This window comes from Acipenser ruthenus, chromosome 11, assembly GCF_902713425.1.
Source record: "Acipenser ruthenus chromosome 11, fAciRut3.2 maternal haplotype, whole genome shotgun sequence".
Taxonomy (NCBI): Eukaryota; Metazoa; Chordata; class Actinopteri; order Acipenseriformes; family Acipenseridae; genus Acipenser; species Acipenser ruthenus.
Genome location: NC_081199.1, coordinates 36,545,061 through 36,564,553, shown reverse-complemented (window position 1 = coordinate 36,564,553; position 19,493 = coordinate 36,545,061). Strand labels below are relative to the sequence as shown.

Here is a 19,493-nt window from a genome sequence, read left to right as displayed (position 1 = left end):
GCCCCTGCACCTGGTTATCACTGTAAATTAGAGCCAGGTGCAGGGTATTTAAAGAAAGCAGCCAGTCTGTTTGAATAAAAACAACCGCACTAAAAAACAAAGTTCCTGAACCTGAAGAGGCAGATTTGTTACTATATATATATATATATATATATATATATATATATATATATATATATATATTGCAAACAACTTGAACACCAGCAGACAATCATTATTATTCCGTATAATTTGAAACAAAGGCATATATATACACATGCATTTTGTGAGGGAATACAACATATGTAATACAACCTTTTTTATTTTGCAACACTATTCCGAATAGTACATGACAGCTAGTTATAAATAATAATATATATTAACAATCAACTAAAGATTTTTTTTTTCTTGACAGAGGATTATAATACATCCATAACTTTTTAAATTATAAGCCACATCCCCCATTGGCAACAACTACGCTTACAATTACACTGATTGTCTAGCTCCCACACTTGACAAAGCATTCTAAATGTTTAAACCACCACAGTTTAAAAAAAAATAATAATTATTTAATGACTTATAATATTGTAGCAATCTTGGTTAACTGTTTTTTACTTACTGCAGTCTGGATTTGAACCGCTGACTCTTGGCACAACAGCCATACATGCTACGGTTTCGCTAAAAGGTAATCCCCCTAGTTGGGTTTTGTAGTCATATGTTTATGCACACATACAATGTGCCTATTCGGCCAGTAGGGGTCATTCATTGCTCAGTTCAGATATATGCTGCTCAGTTCAGATATATGCTGCTCAGTTCAGATGTTTGCTGCTCAGTTGCTCTACGCTCGAGGACAAGCTTTTTCTAAGCAGGGGAAATAGGCATTAATAAAAAATAAATACTAAAAAAAAAAACACATCAACCGAGATCGCTACATTGGTGTCAGAAGTGGACGCAGGTACCCCGGCACGCACTTGTCGGACTGTAGCCTGGTGAGCAAGTCTGGGGTGGACTTGAGGAGAGTAAGGGAGTGTAGCATGCATGGGGGAAGGCAGCACCAGGGCTGGTAGGTGATATAATCACACACAAAGACATAAGCCTGATATATGCTCCTTGCAGTGGAGCCGGCTCTTGTACAGCAGTATCGGCGCTATGCTTTAGTGCGAGAGGGCCCGGGTTCACGCCCGCCCTCCGCCTGTGTGTGGATTGCCTGCCCTGTGTTATGCGGCTGTCTACGTTAACCGAGATTGCTACAATATGTTTATAAGTGTTCGGTGACTACCTCTAATCAAGTTGAGAGCGTACTTTCTGTTGCACTGGTTGTATTACAGACCTGACTCTCCTAACACACTTGACACAGCAAAGACTGCAGAAGAAGCACTCTCTCAGCTTGATTAGAGGTAACCACCGGGCACTTATCAACGTACAAGATATGCGTACAGCAAATATCAATCTTCATCCATTAGAGAGCATGGGATGTCACAATAAGGATTTGCAGGCATTGTTAAGAAGATCAATGACTATGAATATTAGCTGATCAGTTACTGTGCATGATCTGAAGACCTTAAGGCTCAGAGACTGATCCTTTGACCAGTAAGGTCTGTTTCAAGTTGTTAAGTCTTCATACATTTATCTGCCATCAGAGGGAGTTCACACAAAAATATACATCTGCTTTTCTGAACCGTTTGTAGCTCCCAAGCAGCAGATGATTCAAAGAAAACCACTGAGGCACTGTATCTAAACAGAAGTCTACTTTTTATCTCTATAGTTTTAAAGAAGGTTAACAAGAGCCTCTATGTAAGACAGTCTGCATTATTGAACAGGAAATGTCAACTTAATTTGTATTTGTAGTTTGACAGTTAATTTTAGTTCCTTTTCCCTTATTAGCTATAGTTGCAGTATTATTGAGATGAATAGCTAGACTTGAATAATTTAGTTTGAAATTCAGTTTGAAGTTTATAGTTCTTGTTCCCTGCAACTTTCAGATTTAGGATTGCTGCACGAACCAAACTTTTGTCACTAGCACAATGAAGGGCCCTTTAAATATTTATTATAAGATGAGATAAAGCACTTGGATAAAACATTTAATTCTGGCTTATGTATTTTGTTTTTATTTGATTTCCTTTTTTTTTTTTTAACAAGATGTACTTTCATTTCCAGTGGGTTTTAATAACAGACACACATTTACAACATGAAAACAGTTCCAAAGGTAAACATTAGAGTACAGATTGTTTGAAATCAATTCAAACCATTAAACTTCAAAAATACTAATAATGCTCACTAAGTTAAGTTAGTCTAGACATAAAATTCCCAAATCTGAAATACAGTACTGCACTATGTATATGGATCAACTTGATATAATTGTGAACTGATGTCAAAATGAAACTTTTCCACTAAAAATGTGTTCATTCGTTGACAAAAGGTTGTGTGTGTAACTTCATTTTTGTATAATAATGTGATCACATTTTAGGATGATTTATGTGTGTTGTATTCAGGATATGTGTTATATACAAGTAACACAGTACACTTGGGCTAAAGAATTCTATATGTTTTTTTTTTCTTTTGTTTTTTTGTTGCTAAGGTAGTATACAAGAGATGCATGTTATACAAGCGATGCAACCCAACTCAGTGATTTGCATTATACTCAGAGTTCACATTATACACAGGGTGTGCATTACAATCTAGGAAGGTTCTCCTTTTTCTCCCTAAAGCTTTGTAGGTCTAAAGAGTTTAGGTGGTTAATGTATATTCTCAAAACCATTACCACCTTACGACTTAAGAATATACAAGAGACTGATCACACAGAAACAGATTTATGATACTTCTTATCTAACCTATTTTCATATATATATATATATATAGATAGATAGATAGATAGATAGATAGATAGATAGATAGATAGATAGATAGATAGATAGATAGATAGATAGTAATAAAACATGAAATACGATACTTACAGGCTTCTCTCCAGCAGTAATATCTGCCAAATTATGCTGGGAATGATTTCTTCTATGACGAGATATCTGAATTTAACAAGCAGAAAAACATTGATGGTTTTAGTGCATATTTTCATTTTAATTTAATGACAAACTCCACAGCAATCCTAAAATTATACACATTTGACATCATTCTCATTTACTATAGTGCCACAATATACTTGTCATGCTGAATTTCTCTACATTCTGTGTATCTGTTGTTGTTTTCTCACTGCCACATAAGAAATGCAGGCGCGGTGTTATTAATGTTCAACTCCCACAATATCAGATTAACATCAAGCTGCCTCTGCTTTAAAATAAGGACATTACAACTTTAGCTAATTACAGTATATATTGGCATAACTCAGCAGGGGAGATACTATTTGAAATTAGAAATGTAGTATATTTCATATAACTATCCTAATGGTTGAACTTGATTGTATTTCTATCTTCATTGACAATGCATTTATTTTTACACTTGCGTAAGAAAAATAAATCAAGTGGTAACAAAATGATGAATCCTTATTTTTTTAAAAATGTATTTTGACTATTTGCAGAGACATAATAAACAAGTGCACTCAATAATAATAATAATAATAATAATAATAATAATAATAATAATAATAATAATAATAATAATACACCAGTAAAACATTAAACTGTTGTATTTGTCCAATATTTTAAAGTAACGCAATATTTGAAAGTATGTCTCAGCCCATTTGTTTTTCCAGTAGATTGTTAATTTGTATGTAACCACTTGTTCATGCTAGACATCCCTTTTTCATTACAGACTGTACTTGATATTTACCTCATACACCTAAACTACTGTATGTCTGGGAAGCACAGTTCAAATTCAGAAATGAAGGATGTGTTAAGAAATGCATGTGTTCCTGCAGTACTGCTTGAAGATTTCAGATATGTTTGTAGACATAAAATAAAATAGTTTTGGCATCAACCAGCTCTCAGACAACTTCTAAATACATTTTATGCAGTAAGTCAACGAGTTGTAATTCCATTTCATGGCAGAAAACGATAAGACTTGCCAATCACTTTGGATAAAAATACTGTTCTTGTAACTAAGTGATGTTATCACACAGTACGCAAGTAATATACTACATTGTAATCCTTAGCTAATAACTAGCTTTGAATACAGTTCGCAAGTCAGAATTCTGATGAAAATAAGTACAAAACTGAAAATAATTACCAGTGCACATAAGCACTGATGCTTATGTGCAAAACAAAGCAAAATAACTCTGAAGGCTTTACATATATAATGTTTATTACAATGTTTAAAGCAAGGGGACAGAATAATATGTAAGAGAACATTTGTAATTTTCAAAGACCTTAAGGTGGATTTTTTTAAAAAATCACCCTTACCTAACACACAAATAGAGCAGTGATACGACGCTCCTGAGGAATTGCTCCTAAACTTAAAAGAATGTATTTCGACAATCTCACATCCCCTGAAGCAAAGAATGCCAAAAACTTCAATATTTCTTCTGAAAGCTATTTTACTGAAGATGTAGAATATTAGGAAGGAAAACACTTCAGGACACTACTATGTCACCTACCATTAGGCAGCCTTAATCTTTTTGTTAAGAGATATTTCCACAAAATAGGTCATGGGAACTAAAGAAATGGGTATGTTTTTGCAAGTGTAGAAAGCAATGTTTAAGATATCAGATAAGAGGTCATACATCTGCTGCTAGGCTTGGCTCATCCACTCTTCCTCTGTGTCAAAAACAAGAGTAGTATATGAGACAGGGAACTCTCTATGCTGGACATGGCCACCTGTCCAGGGGGAGGAGACATTCTACTTGTCAAAGTCCATTTACAGAGATCAAGGCTGAGGGATATGCTTTTTAGAAAGCTGTAGGCTCATCTACTGACTGAATGAGAGCTGACTGTATACAGGGTGATTCAGAGGAAGTAGGGCAGTCTGGCAAGCTGCACTTAACAACAATATTCATAGCATTACAGTAAAAGATTAAATGGGGAAAAAAATACCAATAGTTGCTATAGGGGGATCTTGGTTCCAGTCTGATGGCATCTTCTGGGCTTATCATGGTTATGTACCGTATTGGCAAAATTTAGTGCCCAAAACACCATAAACATTAGTTCACAATTACCTCAAATGAATGGCAAACAAACGGGTAAGTTTATGTTGCTTGTAAAAATGTAACAATGGATTTAAATATTATGAGTAACATATGTCACCTACCATTTAGCAGCTTTTGTTAAGAGATATTTCAACAAAAATATATATATATACTGTATATATATATATATATATATATATATATATATATATATATATATATATATATACATGTATATATGCCTCTGCAGAGTTAAACCATGGTTAACAGAAATGACATATAAACAATATATGCTTTGCTCGATGATGCTCATAGAGACAAGTTTGGTCGCACACTCAAAAAGCTCTTCTTCTCGTAAGAGTAATCTGATGCATAATATTAGCGGTCAAGTCTAAAAGTGTGCGACCAACCTCGTCTCTACAAGCGTCATCGAGCAAAGTATACATGGTTTACATGTCATTGCTGTTAACTATTTATTAACTCTGCAGAGACATTAATATATAAAGTGCCTTATGGTCGGCACCTCTTTTTGGAAAAAGCTTTGCTGTGCATGACTGCCTTCAAGATTATATACTGTATGTATATATATATATATATATATATATATATATATATATATATATATATATATATATATATATATATATATATATACTGAGCCTTGTGATTCCTGTATAGTGAAAGTCTGGCAAAAGTCCGTGACCACGGGGGTTGATATCCTGAGGGATCTATAATGAGCCAAATTTCTCAAACAGAAAAAAAAACTGCTTCTCTCACAGCTGGGGCACAAAGCAGTTGTCATTATGTGGAACCCAGATGATACTCACAGTCGAACCATTATAAGATACCATAACAAGAGCATTAATAAGATGTGATCTTATCAAGTGCAGTCTTCGTGTATTGAAGTGCTAGAATAAGGCTTCCAAGTAGAAAATATGAAATGTGATGATCATATATGTTAATAATCAACACATCAGCATACAATGTATATTTAGAAGATAAAGAACTACTGTGGACTTTTGGATGTGGAAACCGGTTTGCCCACAGTAAGTTCCATTGCACATATTTCCCATTATAAACCTCTTGGAGTGATACATACAGTAGATTATACATTGTAGATAATTTATCAATTGTATTATGTATGTGTAGACTACACCTTTACAACCCTAAACCATACAAAGTAAACCTTTATACTTAATGATATTAATAATCAAATGAGCTAATGGCAAAGTCATCAGTTACAAATACAGTACAAGCAGGTAACAGCTTGAGACTTTATATTTCAAGTCTGTTAATTCAAGAAATGAATAACAAAAATATATATCTCTAGTTTCCTGATGTTAAATATGATATACACTTATTTGCTGATAATCATCAGATACAATTTTAAAGGTGAACTACAACTGATTTACATTCAAATAATACTATTAATATATTATTATTTATTACTAAGGTGACCATATGGTTCCGTGTTCAGCAGGACAGTTTGGGACAGTTCAGGCTTTTCAACTCACAACCCAATGCATTCTGGTATGTTTTACCTGTCTCAGGTACCATTCTTTCCTTTAAGAGAGGCAGGACTACACTTACCAGAATGCATTGGGTTGAGTTGAAAAGCCTGAACTGTCCCGATGAACACAGAGCCATGTGGTCACCTTATTTATTACTCTTATAGTTATTTATTTATTTATTTTGGGGGGGGGGGGGGGGGGTCACTTTCATTTTCATGTTGAGATAGATATACCTTACTTTGTCCATTTTTGAATTTCCTCGGCCATTTCACCTGGAGAGTGAAATTCTTTCCAGGCCTTCAACACCTTCTTTCCTGTGATTAACCAGACCACTGCTTTCCATAATGATTCACATACTCTGCAGCCAGTGACAGGCTTTAACACTGAAGACCCCATAGCTGAGGAGAAATGGTCTATAGACGACCCAAAAGTATGTTGTTCAAACTGGGAGCTTTCTTTAACCTACATAAAGACATTTTAATTACTTAACCCTTTGACTTAAAAGAAAATGGCAAGAATGGAAATACAGTTCTTGTGCTTTTGCTGAGAAACTTTGGGGTTGACCACAAAAGTTGCACATAAGAATAGCACGTTTTACTTCACATCATTTTTCACACATAAGAAACTGCAAATGCTGTATAAGATTTTGGGTCTTATCGAGTACAAAAAGACCTGACTGGAACAACATCTTACAGGGCTTACAGCAAGGCCATATCTTCCTTTTGAAAAAACATCCTGATAATCTGAATATTATCCCTGGACCCCTGCTTTTTGTAGTGTTGTCCTGCCCTCTACTGCTTTAGTGAAGAATGCTTGAAAATGGTGATATGGTTTTTTGTTTCAGTGTGTAAACTACAAAAATGCTGTCATTTCTCACTTCTCCAGCGAGTTCAAGGTCATAGCCCAGCTATTTCCAGCTCATCTTCTCTTTGATCCATGTAGCAAAATGACAAGGTAATGCGATCCAGGGTCAGCTGTATTACAGGAACGCTTACATAAAGCGGGAAAGTGGAAATCAATCCTGGCTGACAGTGTCTTCAGGATAATCAGACCTACTGTCATCTGCCCACCCCCCCCACACAATGTAGAAGGTCTGTCGTTTCTTGTTAGCAGAATAATTTCTACTCCTGGCAAGGTAAACAAACCTTTCACTGGGCTTACTACTGACGCTATTATTAGCTAACCCCCACCAATCACTGCTGAATTTCTATTTAACAAATCGAATTAAGCACCCATCCTTCTCACATGTGCTGCTGCATGACATTCCAACACTATATACTGTATATACTATTTTAGGCAAATCTTCAGTGAACATAACATAGGCTAAAACAATTTGGAGGAACACGTAAAGTATTGGTCTGAGCCTTTGCCTTATTTTTGTTTTTCAAAAGATAGTATTGGCAAGTTACTGCATCTAAGTAGTGTTTAATGCCTTTTGTGGGTGGTGAGCTTTAAAAATGTGTATTTTAATATAAAAAAAAGGAATGCTACACATGCGCAGTTGTACGATTTGGTAACCGTTTTTGTGTAGTTCTGACTGGACCTGTAACAATACAATCATTTAGGAACGCTCTCCAGTTTGAACTACAGCTCCCAGAATGCACATCGAACACAGATTATAGCTAACATTTCAAGCTTTTCACAAACGTAACAAAGAATCATATTGTACTGTACAGAGTAAGTAAATAAATAATAAAAACTGTGTCAGTCAATGATAGAAGGTGAACGAGTATATAAAACCAGCATGTACACTTAAGCTGAGAGGCCAGAGCAGCTATAAATAATGGCGAAACATTTAAAATAATAGGCCTAAAGCGATTATTTACATTACAAAAATTGAAAACAATATATATATATACACACACACACACACATACACATAGATACATACATACATACATACATACATACATACATACATACATAATTGGTGGCCTGGACAGACTTTAAAGCATAGACTTCTAAAGAATTTGCTCTTGATAGAGTGGATTATAATGCATCTATTACTTTAAAAACACTGTTATAGTGTTAAATATAAGTCACACCCCAAATGGAAACTATAATGTTGCTGAGAGTATAGATCTCGCACTCAGAATGTCAATGAAAAAGCCTTCAACAGATTCTATATAAACAGATTAGCTGTTAATATCAGGGTTTTGTGTGTTTTTAACTGTATTATATTTTTGTGAGACTTGAGACTTTCTGTAAGTTCTTGACTTTAAAGTTACAATATTACAATATTAGGCTTCAATCATGCTCTCATGTTTATCTTTATTTGTGTATTTATTTTTTCATAATAAATAGTAATATTCAGCATGAAACTGCAAGCACATTACTGGCATCTGAGTAAAACCTTCCCCACTTCAGAAACAAATCATTTTGGGTTATGGGTTGGTGTGCAGACAAAATCTAAATCTCCCTCCACTTTGAAATTGGTTACAAAAAGAGTACTTATAAAATGTAATACATTTTATCAGAAATAATAAAAAAAGGTAAAATGACAGTAATAGTACAACTTTTGCACAAGTACAGCTCCAGTAATATTCCTCATTTTAGCACACCAGTTCAGGATTATAATTACGCCTATACTTATGTGGCAAAACAATGCCTGAATTGGCATCCATTTAAATTTATCACAGGTCATTGAGCATTCTAGTTAATTACTGCACGAGTAGCCTGTTTTTTCTCCCCTCTGGAAACATGTTTCTAATGGAAGACGAGGTCTGACAAATGTGTCATCTACATAATTAGCTAGGAAGCAACACATAAAACATGCTTTGTGCCGATGACAATCAAAACATTTCATTTGTTGTCAATTATTCATCACTTTGTAGGTTCTGAAGGGGTTGTTAATATAGAAATCAGTCCAGATGCTAACAAGGTTATAGTTTCTGATTTCAAATGGAGATCATTTAAATACATTAAAAGGCAGATTTCTTTCATTTTTTTTATTATGACATTTTAAACTGCATATTTTACAGCAAATGCTATCCTTTGTTTTACTTCAGTAATGACAGATACAGCGATCTTTGATTAAAAAAGGATGTTGCATCTACCTTTTGAAAGTAAATACAGTGCACAAATCTTTAAACTAATAGCTTTCCAAACTTTGATGTGTCCACAATACATTTCATAGAAGGGATGTTAAAAAGCTGTAGATGAGTTGCTGACACTCTGTAAATAAATAACATTTTAATGTAGATCAAACAGGTATTTTCAAATCTCTATTAACGAGTTTATGCAGTTGAAATGGAAGTACATGTATCTATATATTTTACATGTATTTAACACAGCGAGTTCCCTTTGAATTCAAAGACAACCAACAACAATACTTCTGGGATATGCCTGCCACAGGTCAGGTATTTACTGAGCATTTTATGTCAATGCTGCCGAATGCCGATAGGTCCATCCGGGGAGTGACATCCTCAGTCCCGCCTACCGAGGAAATAAGTAGTCACTCTGCGGAGATCACATTCTCTTTTGCTTCTCACAATCAGGTAGGTATAACTAAGCTCTCTAGTAGCGTGATTGATTCTTTGTAAAAGAGCTTGAGTTTTTCTGTTAATTCCCCTGCAATGTATTGCTGGAAGTCGGCTTGCCACTTCCCCGGAATCGGAAACTCGGATTCTGAGGACTGAGCTTGAAACGCTGTGCAACTGCACTCCGTTTTAAAAAAAATAATAATAAAGAGAGAAAAGAGAGGCGTATTCCTCCACCGGGACCCGGCTCTGTCGCACCGGCTGTTGAATCCATGCCACTGGGCTGACTTGGCCCACTGACTAGGTGTGTGCTGTACTGTAGAGTAGAGTCGCATACCTCGGGCATTGGGTCTCAATTTCTTTCTTTCTCTGTTTACTGTCTGTAGGCAGTGCTCCACACCGCTGCAAGCTATGCACTGCCTTGGTTGTGTGACTGCACGCGGTCCAGACTAGACACCCGGCCCAATAATCTGGTGCTAGGTGCTCTCAGAGCCTCGGTGCTTCGGCACCCCCAAGTTGAAATAGCTCTCTATGAAGACAGCATTTTTGTTAGCCATCACCTCCACTAAGCAGGTTGATGAGCTACAGGCTCTGTCAGTGCACAGCTCCTGTATGCGTGTTTGGGATGATAGACGTCCCTCATCTGATGTCCGCTCACACTCCCTCGCGACGGCTTTGATATGCTTTCCTGAAAGTATTGTTGTTGGTCGTCTTCAGATTGAAAGGGAATGATAGGTTACGGATGTAACCCTGGTTCCCTGAAAGAGAAGACGACCAACAATCCTTACGATGTCGCAGCATTCGCGGGTTCGATGGAAAAGAGAACATGGTCTCCGTGGGGTGACTACTTATTCCCTCGGTAGGCGGGACCGAGTACGTCACTCCCCGGAGGGGCCTATCGGCAGCTCTGACAAAAAATGCTCAGTAAATACCTGACCTGTGGCAGGCATATCCAAAAAAAGTATTGTTGTTGGTCGTCTTCTCTTTCAGGGAAGCGGGGTTACATCCGTAACCTCTCGTCGTTTTATCAGTTGTGTACACAACACAATGCTTTTTTGGTACAATAGAAAAAGAAAATGGAATATGTGATGACTTTCCAAGGGAAATCTATAATAGGAGGCTGAAGAGGGAAAGGGGAAGCTTGGAATGGGGGGATTGTTTTAGATTACAGTTTTCCTTTTTTTTTTATTTCACTTGGATGATGGTGGAACCACGAATTGTTCTCGAATTCATTCTAGTTTGATTGGAAATCCTGCTTGCTACTAATTACGGTACATAACTCTTTCCAAACTAAGTTTTACAGCTGTCAAATTGTAAAGACACTAAGCAAAGAAGTGAGGCAAAGGATGAGCTTCTTAAAGTAATTAAATCTGATGCACGGGGCTCTCAATCTAAAGTACCTACAGGAACCTTAGCTAGCCAATGCCCACAGCAGTGGAAGCTGATAATCTGTATGCTTCCGAAAGCATATTATAAAAGAAACATTACTGTTAAAATAGACTTCCTAATCAATAGTTTTAAAATAGCAATCTCTAAATGGAGTTGACAGCATGGTTTGGCTATAGATTTTAAATGCATTTGATTTTTTTTTAAAGAAAAAAAAAAAATACAGGCAATTACCTTTCTGATAACTGCCATGTCTGATCAATCTTGCCAGGCTCAATGTCACATTTACAGAATATCAAGGCCCACTAGAGGGCAGTTTGTGCAAACAAAGCCTCCAACTACACTCCTGGCTTGAATTGAAGTTAATAGGGTCAAAACCTGTGATTGTTAAGATGTGGTAAAGAAAACATTTCTCTAGTTAAGAACTTTTTTTTTCTGGAATTATGTTCTTCAACAAGCAGGAAATCAGAAAACAGATGGAGTTGAAAGTGGAGTATAGCAGGTTATCCACCATAGAGCAACGAAACTCAGCAGGCACAGTAACAGGAGATGGGAAAGAGGCTATTACAGTTTAGACCTATCATCCAAGGAGGTGCTCAAGAACTATACTTTGATTTGATTTTCAAAGAACAGTAGCCTACAAGGTATAGGCCTACACAATATAAAATATAAATTCAAAGAAACAGCTGAAATTATGTTTTTGTGTTTTTTTTAATGTATTTATTTATTTTATTTGATATACAGTATTCATTTGTTCTTTCAAGTCCACAAGCCCTGAACTATGAAGTGAGAATACTGTAAAGTGAACGTATGCTATGCAGAGTGGAACAACCCATTTCCTTTTAGTATGAGTCATAGGTATACTGCTCTGAACGAAATTGTTTTTCTTTTAAAGCCAGGTGCAAATTAAATGGGCTGCTTGTAACAACAATAAAACAGATATCTTTCAACTTTTCTAATAACTTTTCTCATTTAAACAAAAAATGTGTTTGTATGTTTACTGTATTATTACTTTCATTTAGTAGTCTGGTAGTAAAAGGTAGTTAAAGCAAATTTGAGCTAAACTTGGTACTGTCTGCCGTTACACCAGTGTGGGGGAACCAGTATCTGTGTATCCTCATGCACAGAGCAAATGGAAATTACCGTGATGTGCTGTAAATGTGGAAGCAAGTTATTGTTTACTGAGCTGTGAGTTCTAGACTAGTTGCCTATTGTGAAATCACCGAATTACAACTTCAGGAGTAAAGGCATCGTGGTGTGTAAAAATCCTATAGGCACAAGACACTGCCATGTTCTTCTAATACACTTTTTATATGCCATAGCAAACCAATAAACTAAACTCCTTAAAGCAGGTAACATTGATAAGAAAAACTGTCTCAAAATTATTTGCCAAAAAATGACAAATGGTAATTCTGTCCCATTTACCAGCTGGGTATGGAAATTCTCATTACTTTATAAGAGGGTTAATCCATTTAGCTTTTGCATATTGATATGCCAATTATGTCTAATTGCAGAAGAGGCATCCGTCAAGGTAATAGTGCATAAACACATGCAAGAACATTAAGAACATCCCAACATGTAATAAAGTAGGTGTTAATTGGTAGCAGGGTATTGAGGTGTATAATTCTGGGAGAGATGGATCATTTGCAATGTCTCTAAATAATTCCATTTGTAACCACGCACTGTGATGTTTTCAAGCTTGTCAAAAAAAAAAAAATCCCCCAAACAAAACAACACACATTCAAAAGCTGTACTTTCAAAAACTGCGACAAAAAGTTATAACTGACTAAAACATTTAGCAGTCATCAATTGTTTTATTGTTCTAATATATGCAAGAATATATTTGAAAAATATACGTTGAGTAACAAAAAGTAAAAAAAAACAAAAAATCTTTTGTTTGAAGCATTATGATTCAAAGTTTCCTGTTTTCTGATAAAGTGAAAATCTAAATAATCTATCAAAAATAAATGTTACCGTTTTTGATAACCACTTCCTATGATCATTGTGAATAATAATAATAATAATAATAATAATAATAATAATAATAATAATAATAATAATCACATGCAGTCTATAAGGTAATTTCCAATGATTTACAAGATTATTGAAGACATTTGCTAATGTAACTGCATGTTATATTGTGCGTAACTTAATTGCCCATATTTCATTACAGTTACATCTCTACCTGATCTGAAAAAGATAGCAAATATTCTTGTTTTACATAGACAAACATACTTACATTTACGGGTCAAAGGTAGCTTTTTGAACAAGAACATTTCCAATTAAACCAAATAGACGTGTAATGTAGTAGGAAAGTAATTAAAACTGACTGTACATGTATGTTCTTTGAAGTTCAATTCAAACCAAACTTTTAGCCCTACTTTAAAAAGGAACTTCTGTGCAAAAGGTGATAGGTCTACTGTTATTATTCAATCATGTATTACATTAACAGTAAATCATTACTTACTGAGTTTAGATGTATTTTTTTTTTACTTTTCTCTATAATCTGACATTGGCCATGAAAATGTATTTGACTGGGTCCTGTTTTTTTTTTTATTTTAAATGATTCATTGAAAAAAGATGTATAATGAACTTACAGCTTTAGCAGGGTGTCCAGGATCAGTCAGCACCATAGACTTGGTCTGGCTCAGTCTGTCACAGTTAGCTGTGATACTCTTAATCCTCATTTGAACTGCCCCAGGGTTTTGACGAGGGGAGCTTAGTTTGTTTGAAGCACTTTGAACATCCATTGTATTTTCCTGGAAAATAAAGAAAAAAAAATAAGAGTTTTACTACAAGTAAGTACGTTACTTATATCCTTCATTTGCCTTTGCCTAAACTGTTTATCAGACAGGTAATAATCAAAAGTAATAGACTGTATACACAGATCTACAATTACTAATTTGGCCTTGTACTGTATAATGCATAAGATCGATCAATGAATAATGGATATATGAGTAAATACATAGTAGAAATAGCACTGTGTACACATATAATTTGTTTTTGAGATATGACAAGTAGTCATTTTCTGCACATTTTATTTATGACTATACAATGCAATCTTGTGGGGAACTCCAAAGACCTGCTAGTATTTTTTTCCCCCCTGGAAGTTCACAAAAGCACCAGTAGAGGGTATACAAGCTTCAGATTCTGGTATGAAAGCATTGGAGTCCATATACTGCACTGTATTTCTTACAATTTAAACGGTTTAAATGCTGTAAATGTTCTGACTGTTAATGTGATACTTGTTTCCATATTGTTAAGAGAATATAGAAAATGTATTATTAAACTTTAACCCTCAACTGACAGAATGGGGCTCCTCGTGGATTCTGAAATACTGTCTTCTTGATTCTCCTCTTCCTGGTTTGTGGTTGATGGCTGACTTGTGGTGTTTTCAGATTTGCAGCTCTATCACTCCTTTTGTCTGGTCCCTCAGTTAATGTTAAAATGAATAGCTTAGGTTCATGAGGTTACTTTATTGTGTCATAGGAGGACTGTCCTGTCCTGTTTTATACCTGAAGTATAACTCATTTACTGTAGATGTATACAAATAAGTGTTGCACAAAGTGAATAAACTAAACTAAAATACTGCAGCAAACACAATTTAAACGTTTTTTTTTTCTCAAGTCATAGGCATCTGTGTGTGTGTGTGTGTGTGTGTGTGTGTGTGTGTGTGTGTGTGTGTGTGTGTGTGTTCTATGTTGCTAAGTTACTTTGATCAACCTATACCCTGCTGACATAAGCCACTGCTGTTTTTTTTTTTACAGTATTGTTTAGGTGGTAATCCCAGGATAGGTGGTTCAGACAGTCCAGGGCTGTAAAATGCTCTAATACAATCTATCCTGGCAGGGTATGCACAGCTTGATGAAATCATCCCCTAAAGCCCTCCACACACAGTGTGCTAAGTGAGTGGATTCTCTTCGTTCGAATAGCGAGTCACACCATACATCACACTAATTTCCTTTTTAACATAAAAGGCATGCATTTCTGCTTCCTGAAGGGTCTGTGAGTGTTCCTATTGATATCGATATGTTCTATCAATGTTCTCTCAGGTCTTCATTTATTGCCTGTTCTGTAGGACACACACACTGAGGCTCACAGGTTGCCAGTTATGAAGCAGTCCAGCTAATTGGAACACTCTGCCACCTTCTCTTTGCATTTACATTATTTGCACATTTTAAGACTGCTTGTTCAATATTTTTTTTTTTTTTAATTGAATCTGATGTATTTGAAAGTTATCCAATTCAAGTAAAAACTTGAATATTAACTCCTACTGTGTCAAGGTATGATTCTCTTTTAGAGGCATGGATTCAAATCCCAAGATTTTTTTTTTCCCCGTATTGTTCACAGAGGTTAAAAATTTCAACAAAGAATTTAAAAAGCCAAGTTAAAGGGATCAACCATACATAGACGTGATATCTAAAAAAAGGGGCCATAAAAAAAATAGAGCAAACGTGGACCTCCTTTTTATTCATTTTGATAATACTTTGTGTTGCAAAAAATAAATAAATAGTGGGTAATGTCCTGTATTATTTATTATGATGTGTTTTTATTAAAGATAGCCATAGTACCACTATGCAAATATATGTTATAATTCAATTTTGCGCAAACTACATGAGGCAATACCTGTATTCTGTACTGACGTGTAATAAAAATATCTTCTAATTTGTTTTTTGATGTCAAATTGGAAACAAACTAAGTCTAAGCTTCCACAAAGAATAGGATTGAAAAATTACTTTGTTCATGTTCTTTAAAATATACAAAATATTAAGTTAGATGCATGCTATAGTATGGAAATAATACTGTATGAAGTTGAACTGAAGTTCTCACCTTTATTTCTCTATTTGGCTGCACAATTCGAGGTGGTTTCCAAGTCTTCTCTTTAGTGATTGAATGCACAAAAAACTTCCTTCCTGTTGTTTCATCCAGGTAAACCTCCCACAGCTCCAGAACCTGGACTGGGACTCCAGTAGGACTTGGAGGCTCCAGTTTTAGGTCCTCTTTGAAATAATTCAGCACACTTTACAGGTTTTTTATTCTCTTTCATAGGACAGTGGCTAGGTAAATCTGTCAAATTAGAAATGTTGTGGTCAGAAGCCACCGTGTAAACTGTATGATGTACAGCTTGCTGTACAACAAATATAGAACACCTTTACTGTCTTGCAAAAATACAAATTATAAGAGTAAAGACTTTTCAGCGTATTAATTGTATTATTGTTTGTTTAGCTTTATTCTGGCAGAAAAAGAGGAAAACAATCAATGTAACGTTTTGTTTCATTATAATGTTCTACACATGTATGTTATATTGCTATTGAAAAAGTAGGTTTATCCTGGTTTGGGGAGTTATATGCAGTACTTTTTAAAACGTCTACAATAAAAAATGAATATAAGGGTAGCTCTAAAAAATGCGATGCGAAATGTAAAAACATATACATATTTATTAGTCGGTCGTGTTCATATCCTCAGTGGGACAACATGACTCGCCAAAAGCAATAACAAAAGTCCCTGTGTAACACAAGCCTACCGGTAAGGCCTGCCCTGATTCAGTGCTTGAGAGCAGCTTGTGACTTATAGTATTGGGCATAATGAGGACAGGTCAGGCCATTTCAAATTACAAACATCATTTCTGCAAGTTTGTCCTGACACAACCTGAGCAACCGGGACAGTACAAGATACTGGAAGGTTTCCTGAATTATGAGTGTCTTTTGATTTTCAAAAGCCCCAAATAGAGTGTGCAGTGTTGGGATGGCCTTGGTTGAAAATGTATGGTAGGCTGAGGTTACAGTACGTATCAGTGTAAGTAACAGGCATCCACAGTTTCGTGCTCAATCATAAATTCTACGGTAAAACTTAAGCAAACCATTTTAACTGAACATTAGCGTCTTGTAAGTTTACTTTATGTCATCCAGAGCTTTAGCTCTGAAACATAAAAACGGACCAAAAATAAAAACATTTGATGTTTCTCTTGTTGAAATAATAATGGTCTGTAACCGATCAATAAATGCAGGCCTTGAACCATAAATGCTAATTTATATACAGAAAATTTCAACTGCTTTAGTACAGCCACTTAAAATATATATTTTTAAATATTTTGTTACTTGTTAAAACAACTTTAACAGAACACATGGCAGTGTTGTATCTTTCTCTGAACTGGGAACTGTTAAGTTTAAAAAGTATTGTTTAATTAAATATATATATATATATATATATATATATATATATATATATATATATATATATATATATATATAAATTTAAAACAGACATTTTAATACACTATCAGAATTCAAAACTGTACCATGCTATAAAGTGTTTCAAAGCTGCTTTGCAATAAACATTAAGAGTTATATTGAGGTCTCTTACCTAGCACCCGTCCGTTGTCTTCTTGTCAGTTATACTGCCATGAATTTGAAGAAAAATACAGGTTCCTGTGAATCAAGGAAGCGTGTAAAGCATCACGTGTATAAACCCCTGTAGTCTCACTAGGTCTTGCAAAGCATACTTTGATGATAAATGCAAGTTAAAACCACTTCCTGGAAGCTGTGTATTTTTAGAATTATATGTACAGAAACTGTCTTTCTTAGTATGGGCTACATAGCAATTAATGCAAACAAATGCAACACAAATTTAATGAAGAGTTTTACATTTGATTTGATTTTGAAAAATGTTGATCTAAACAGGAAGACATTGCTGATAACTATCCCTCTTTCTTGGTTGCCTACTTCTCCTTTGTAGCTCTTATCAGCAACTACACATTTCAACACACAGTCCTTGCACAAATACACAACTGCTTTTTTTGTTGCCTTACAGCAGTAAAAGCGTTTCTGTTAAATATTTACACTATGTTTGTCTCAAGGGATTCCATTATTGAAGTAACATTAAAAATAGCAGAATATAGAATGTTGATCAGGCCGTAGCCAGCCATGAAAAATCACAGAGGCACTTGCCCATGCACTGTGTCTCCATCTCTGTCCCCCCTCCTCCTCCTAAAGTTTTTCAAACTGCAGAAAAAAAAGATATGAGGGGTTTATTATATGTAGTTTATTTAAATACAAAAGTTTTGTTTTTTTTTCTGAATAAGATACTACTATAGAATTTTGAGTACTCGAGGTTCTAAATTTGCAGGACCTGTGTGGTTTTGTACAGTGCTGTGACACAGCAAATATACAGAAATATAAGTCATCTCATTCAGGAAATGCAGTGGTCTGATTGGATTTTTTATACACAACATCATGTGCATCTGCTTTTAAATGTAGTTTGTCAATCTTCCTGTGACCACTGGCATCAAATGTCTGCAAGATTTCTGTTGTGGAGAGATCAATCTAATTTCTGTGACAGTGCAGCAGGGCAAGACCACAAAGCCGATCTTCAGACATGGAAGATCTTGCCTAGTCCGTCAAACAATTAATACTTTATTCATTGTGCACATTATTTGCTGGAGTAGAAAGCAGTCTTAGTTAATCAGCGAGTTTCTCTGTTTAATAAAGTTGGCAAAAAACATTTAAAGGCAGGTGCATTCCTCAGAAATAAAACCAGAAAACCAGAAACTCTAGCTATAATTTAAATACCGATATTAAATTGAAATACAGACAGTATTAAACACATCAATCAAAGCTCCTGTCTATAAACTGGCCACCCACAACATGGGAGAAGTGGAGGCTATACAGAGACTCAACATAAGTAAATACAATTTAAGCATACAGTACTATATGTCAAGCTGCACACTGCTTGACCATGTATACACCCAATTTCCACTACTCACGTAGCCCAATGTTTAGGTCTGGGGACTTAAATGTGGTGACACCGCAGAAGGCCCTACATGTATAAGGCAGATGTAAATGCATGTATAGTAAGTTCCCTTTCAATTCGAAGATGACCACCAACAATACTTTTGGGATATGCCTGCCATAGGTCAGGTATTTACTGAGCATTTTATTTCAATGCTGCCGATAGGCCCCTCCGGGGAGTGACGTCCTCGGTCCTGCCTACCGAGGAGACAAATATTCACTCCACGGAGTTCACTTCCTCTTTTGCTTCTCACTCAGGTAAAGTAAGGTAGGTATAACT

The 19,493-nt window shown here is 35.4% G+C and overlaps 1 protein-coding gene across 2 annotated transcripts in view; it reads right to left on the bottom strand.

Moving 5' to 3' along the window:
* The window catches only part of LOC117426388 (rho GTPase-activating protein 15-like), a 167,000-nt gene extending 149,116 nt beyond the window's left edge, over window positions 1–17,884 (bottom strand). The window contains exons 1-4 of one of the 2 annotated variants that reach the window (XM_034043908.3): window positions 17,790–17,884; window positions 16,257–16,493; window positions 14,024–14,185; window positions 2,934–2,999 (exon numbers count right to left, since the gene is read on the bottom strand). In XM_034043908.3, coding sequence (XP_033899799.3) covers window positions 2,934–2,999; window positions 14,024–14,176 — 219 coding nt within the window. In that variant the 5' untranslated portion in view covers window positions 14,177–14,185; window positions 16,257–16,493; window positions 17,790–17,884. The remainder of the gene's footprint in view (window positions 1–2,933; window positions 3,000–14,023; window positions 14,186–16,256; window positions 16,494–17,789) is intronic. The other variant, XM_034043909.3, reaches the window with a different exon arrangement.
* Between the last annotated feature and the right edge of the window lie 1,609 nt (window positions 17,885–19,493).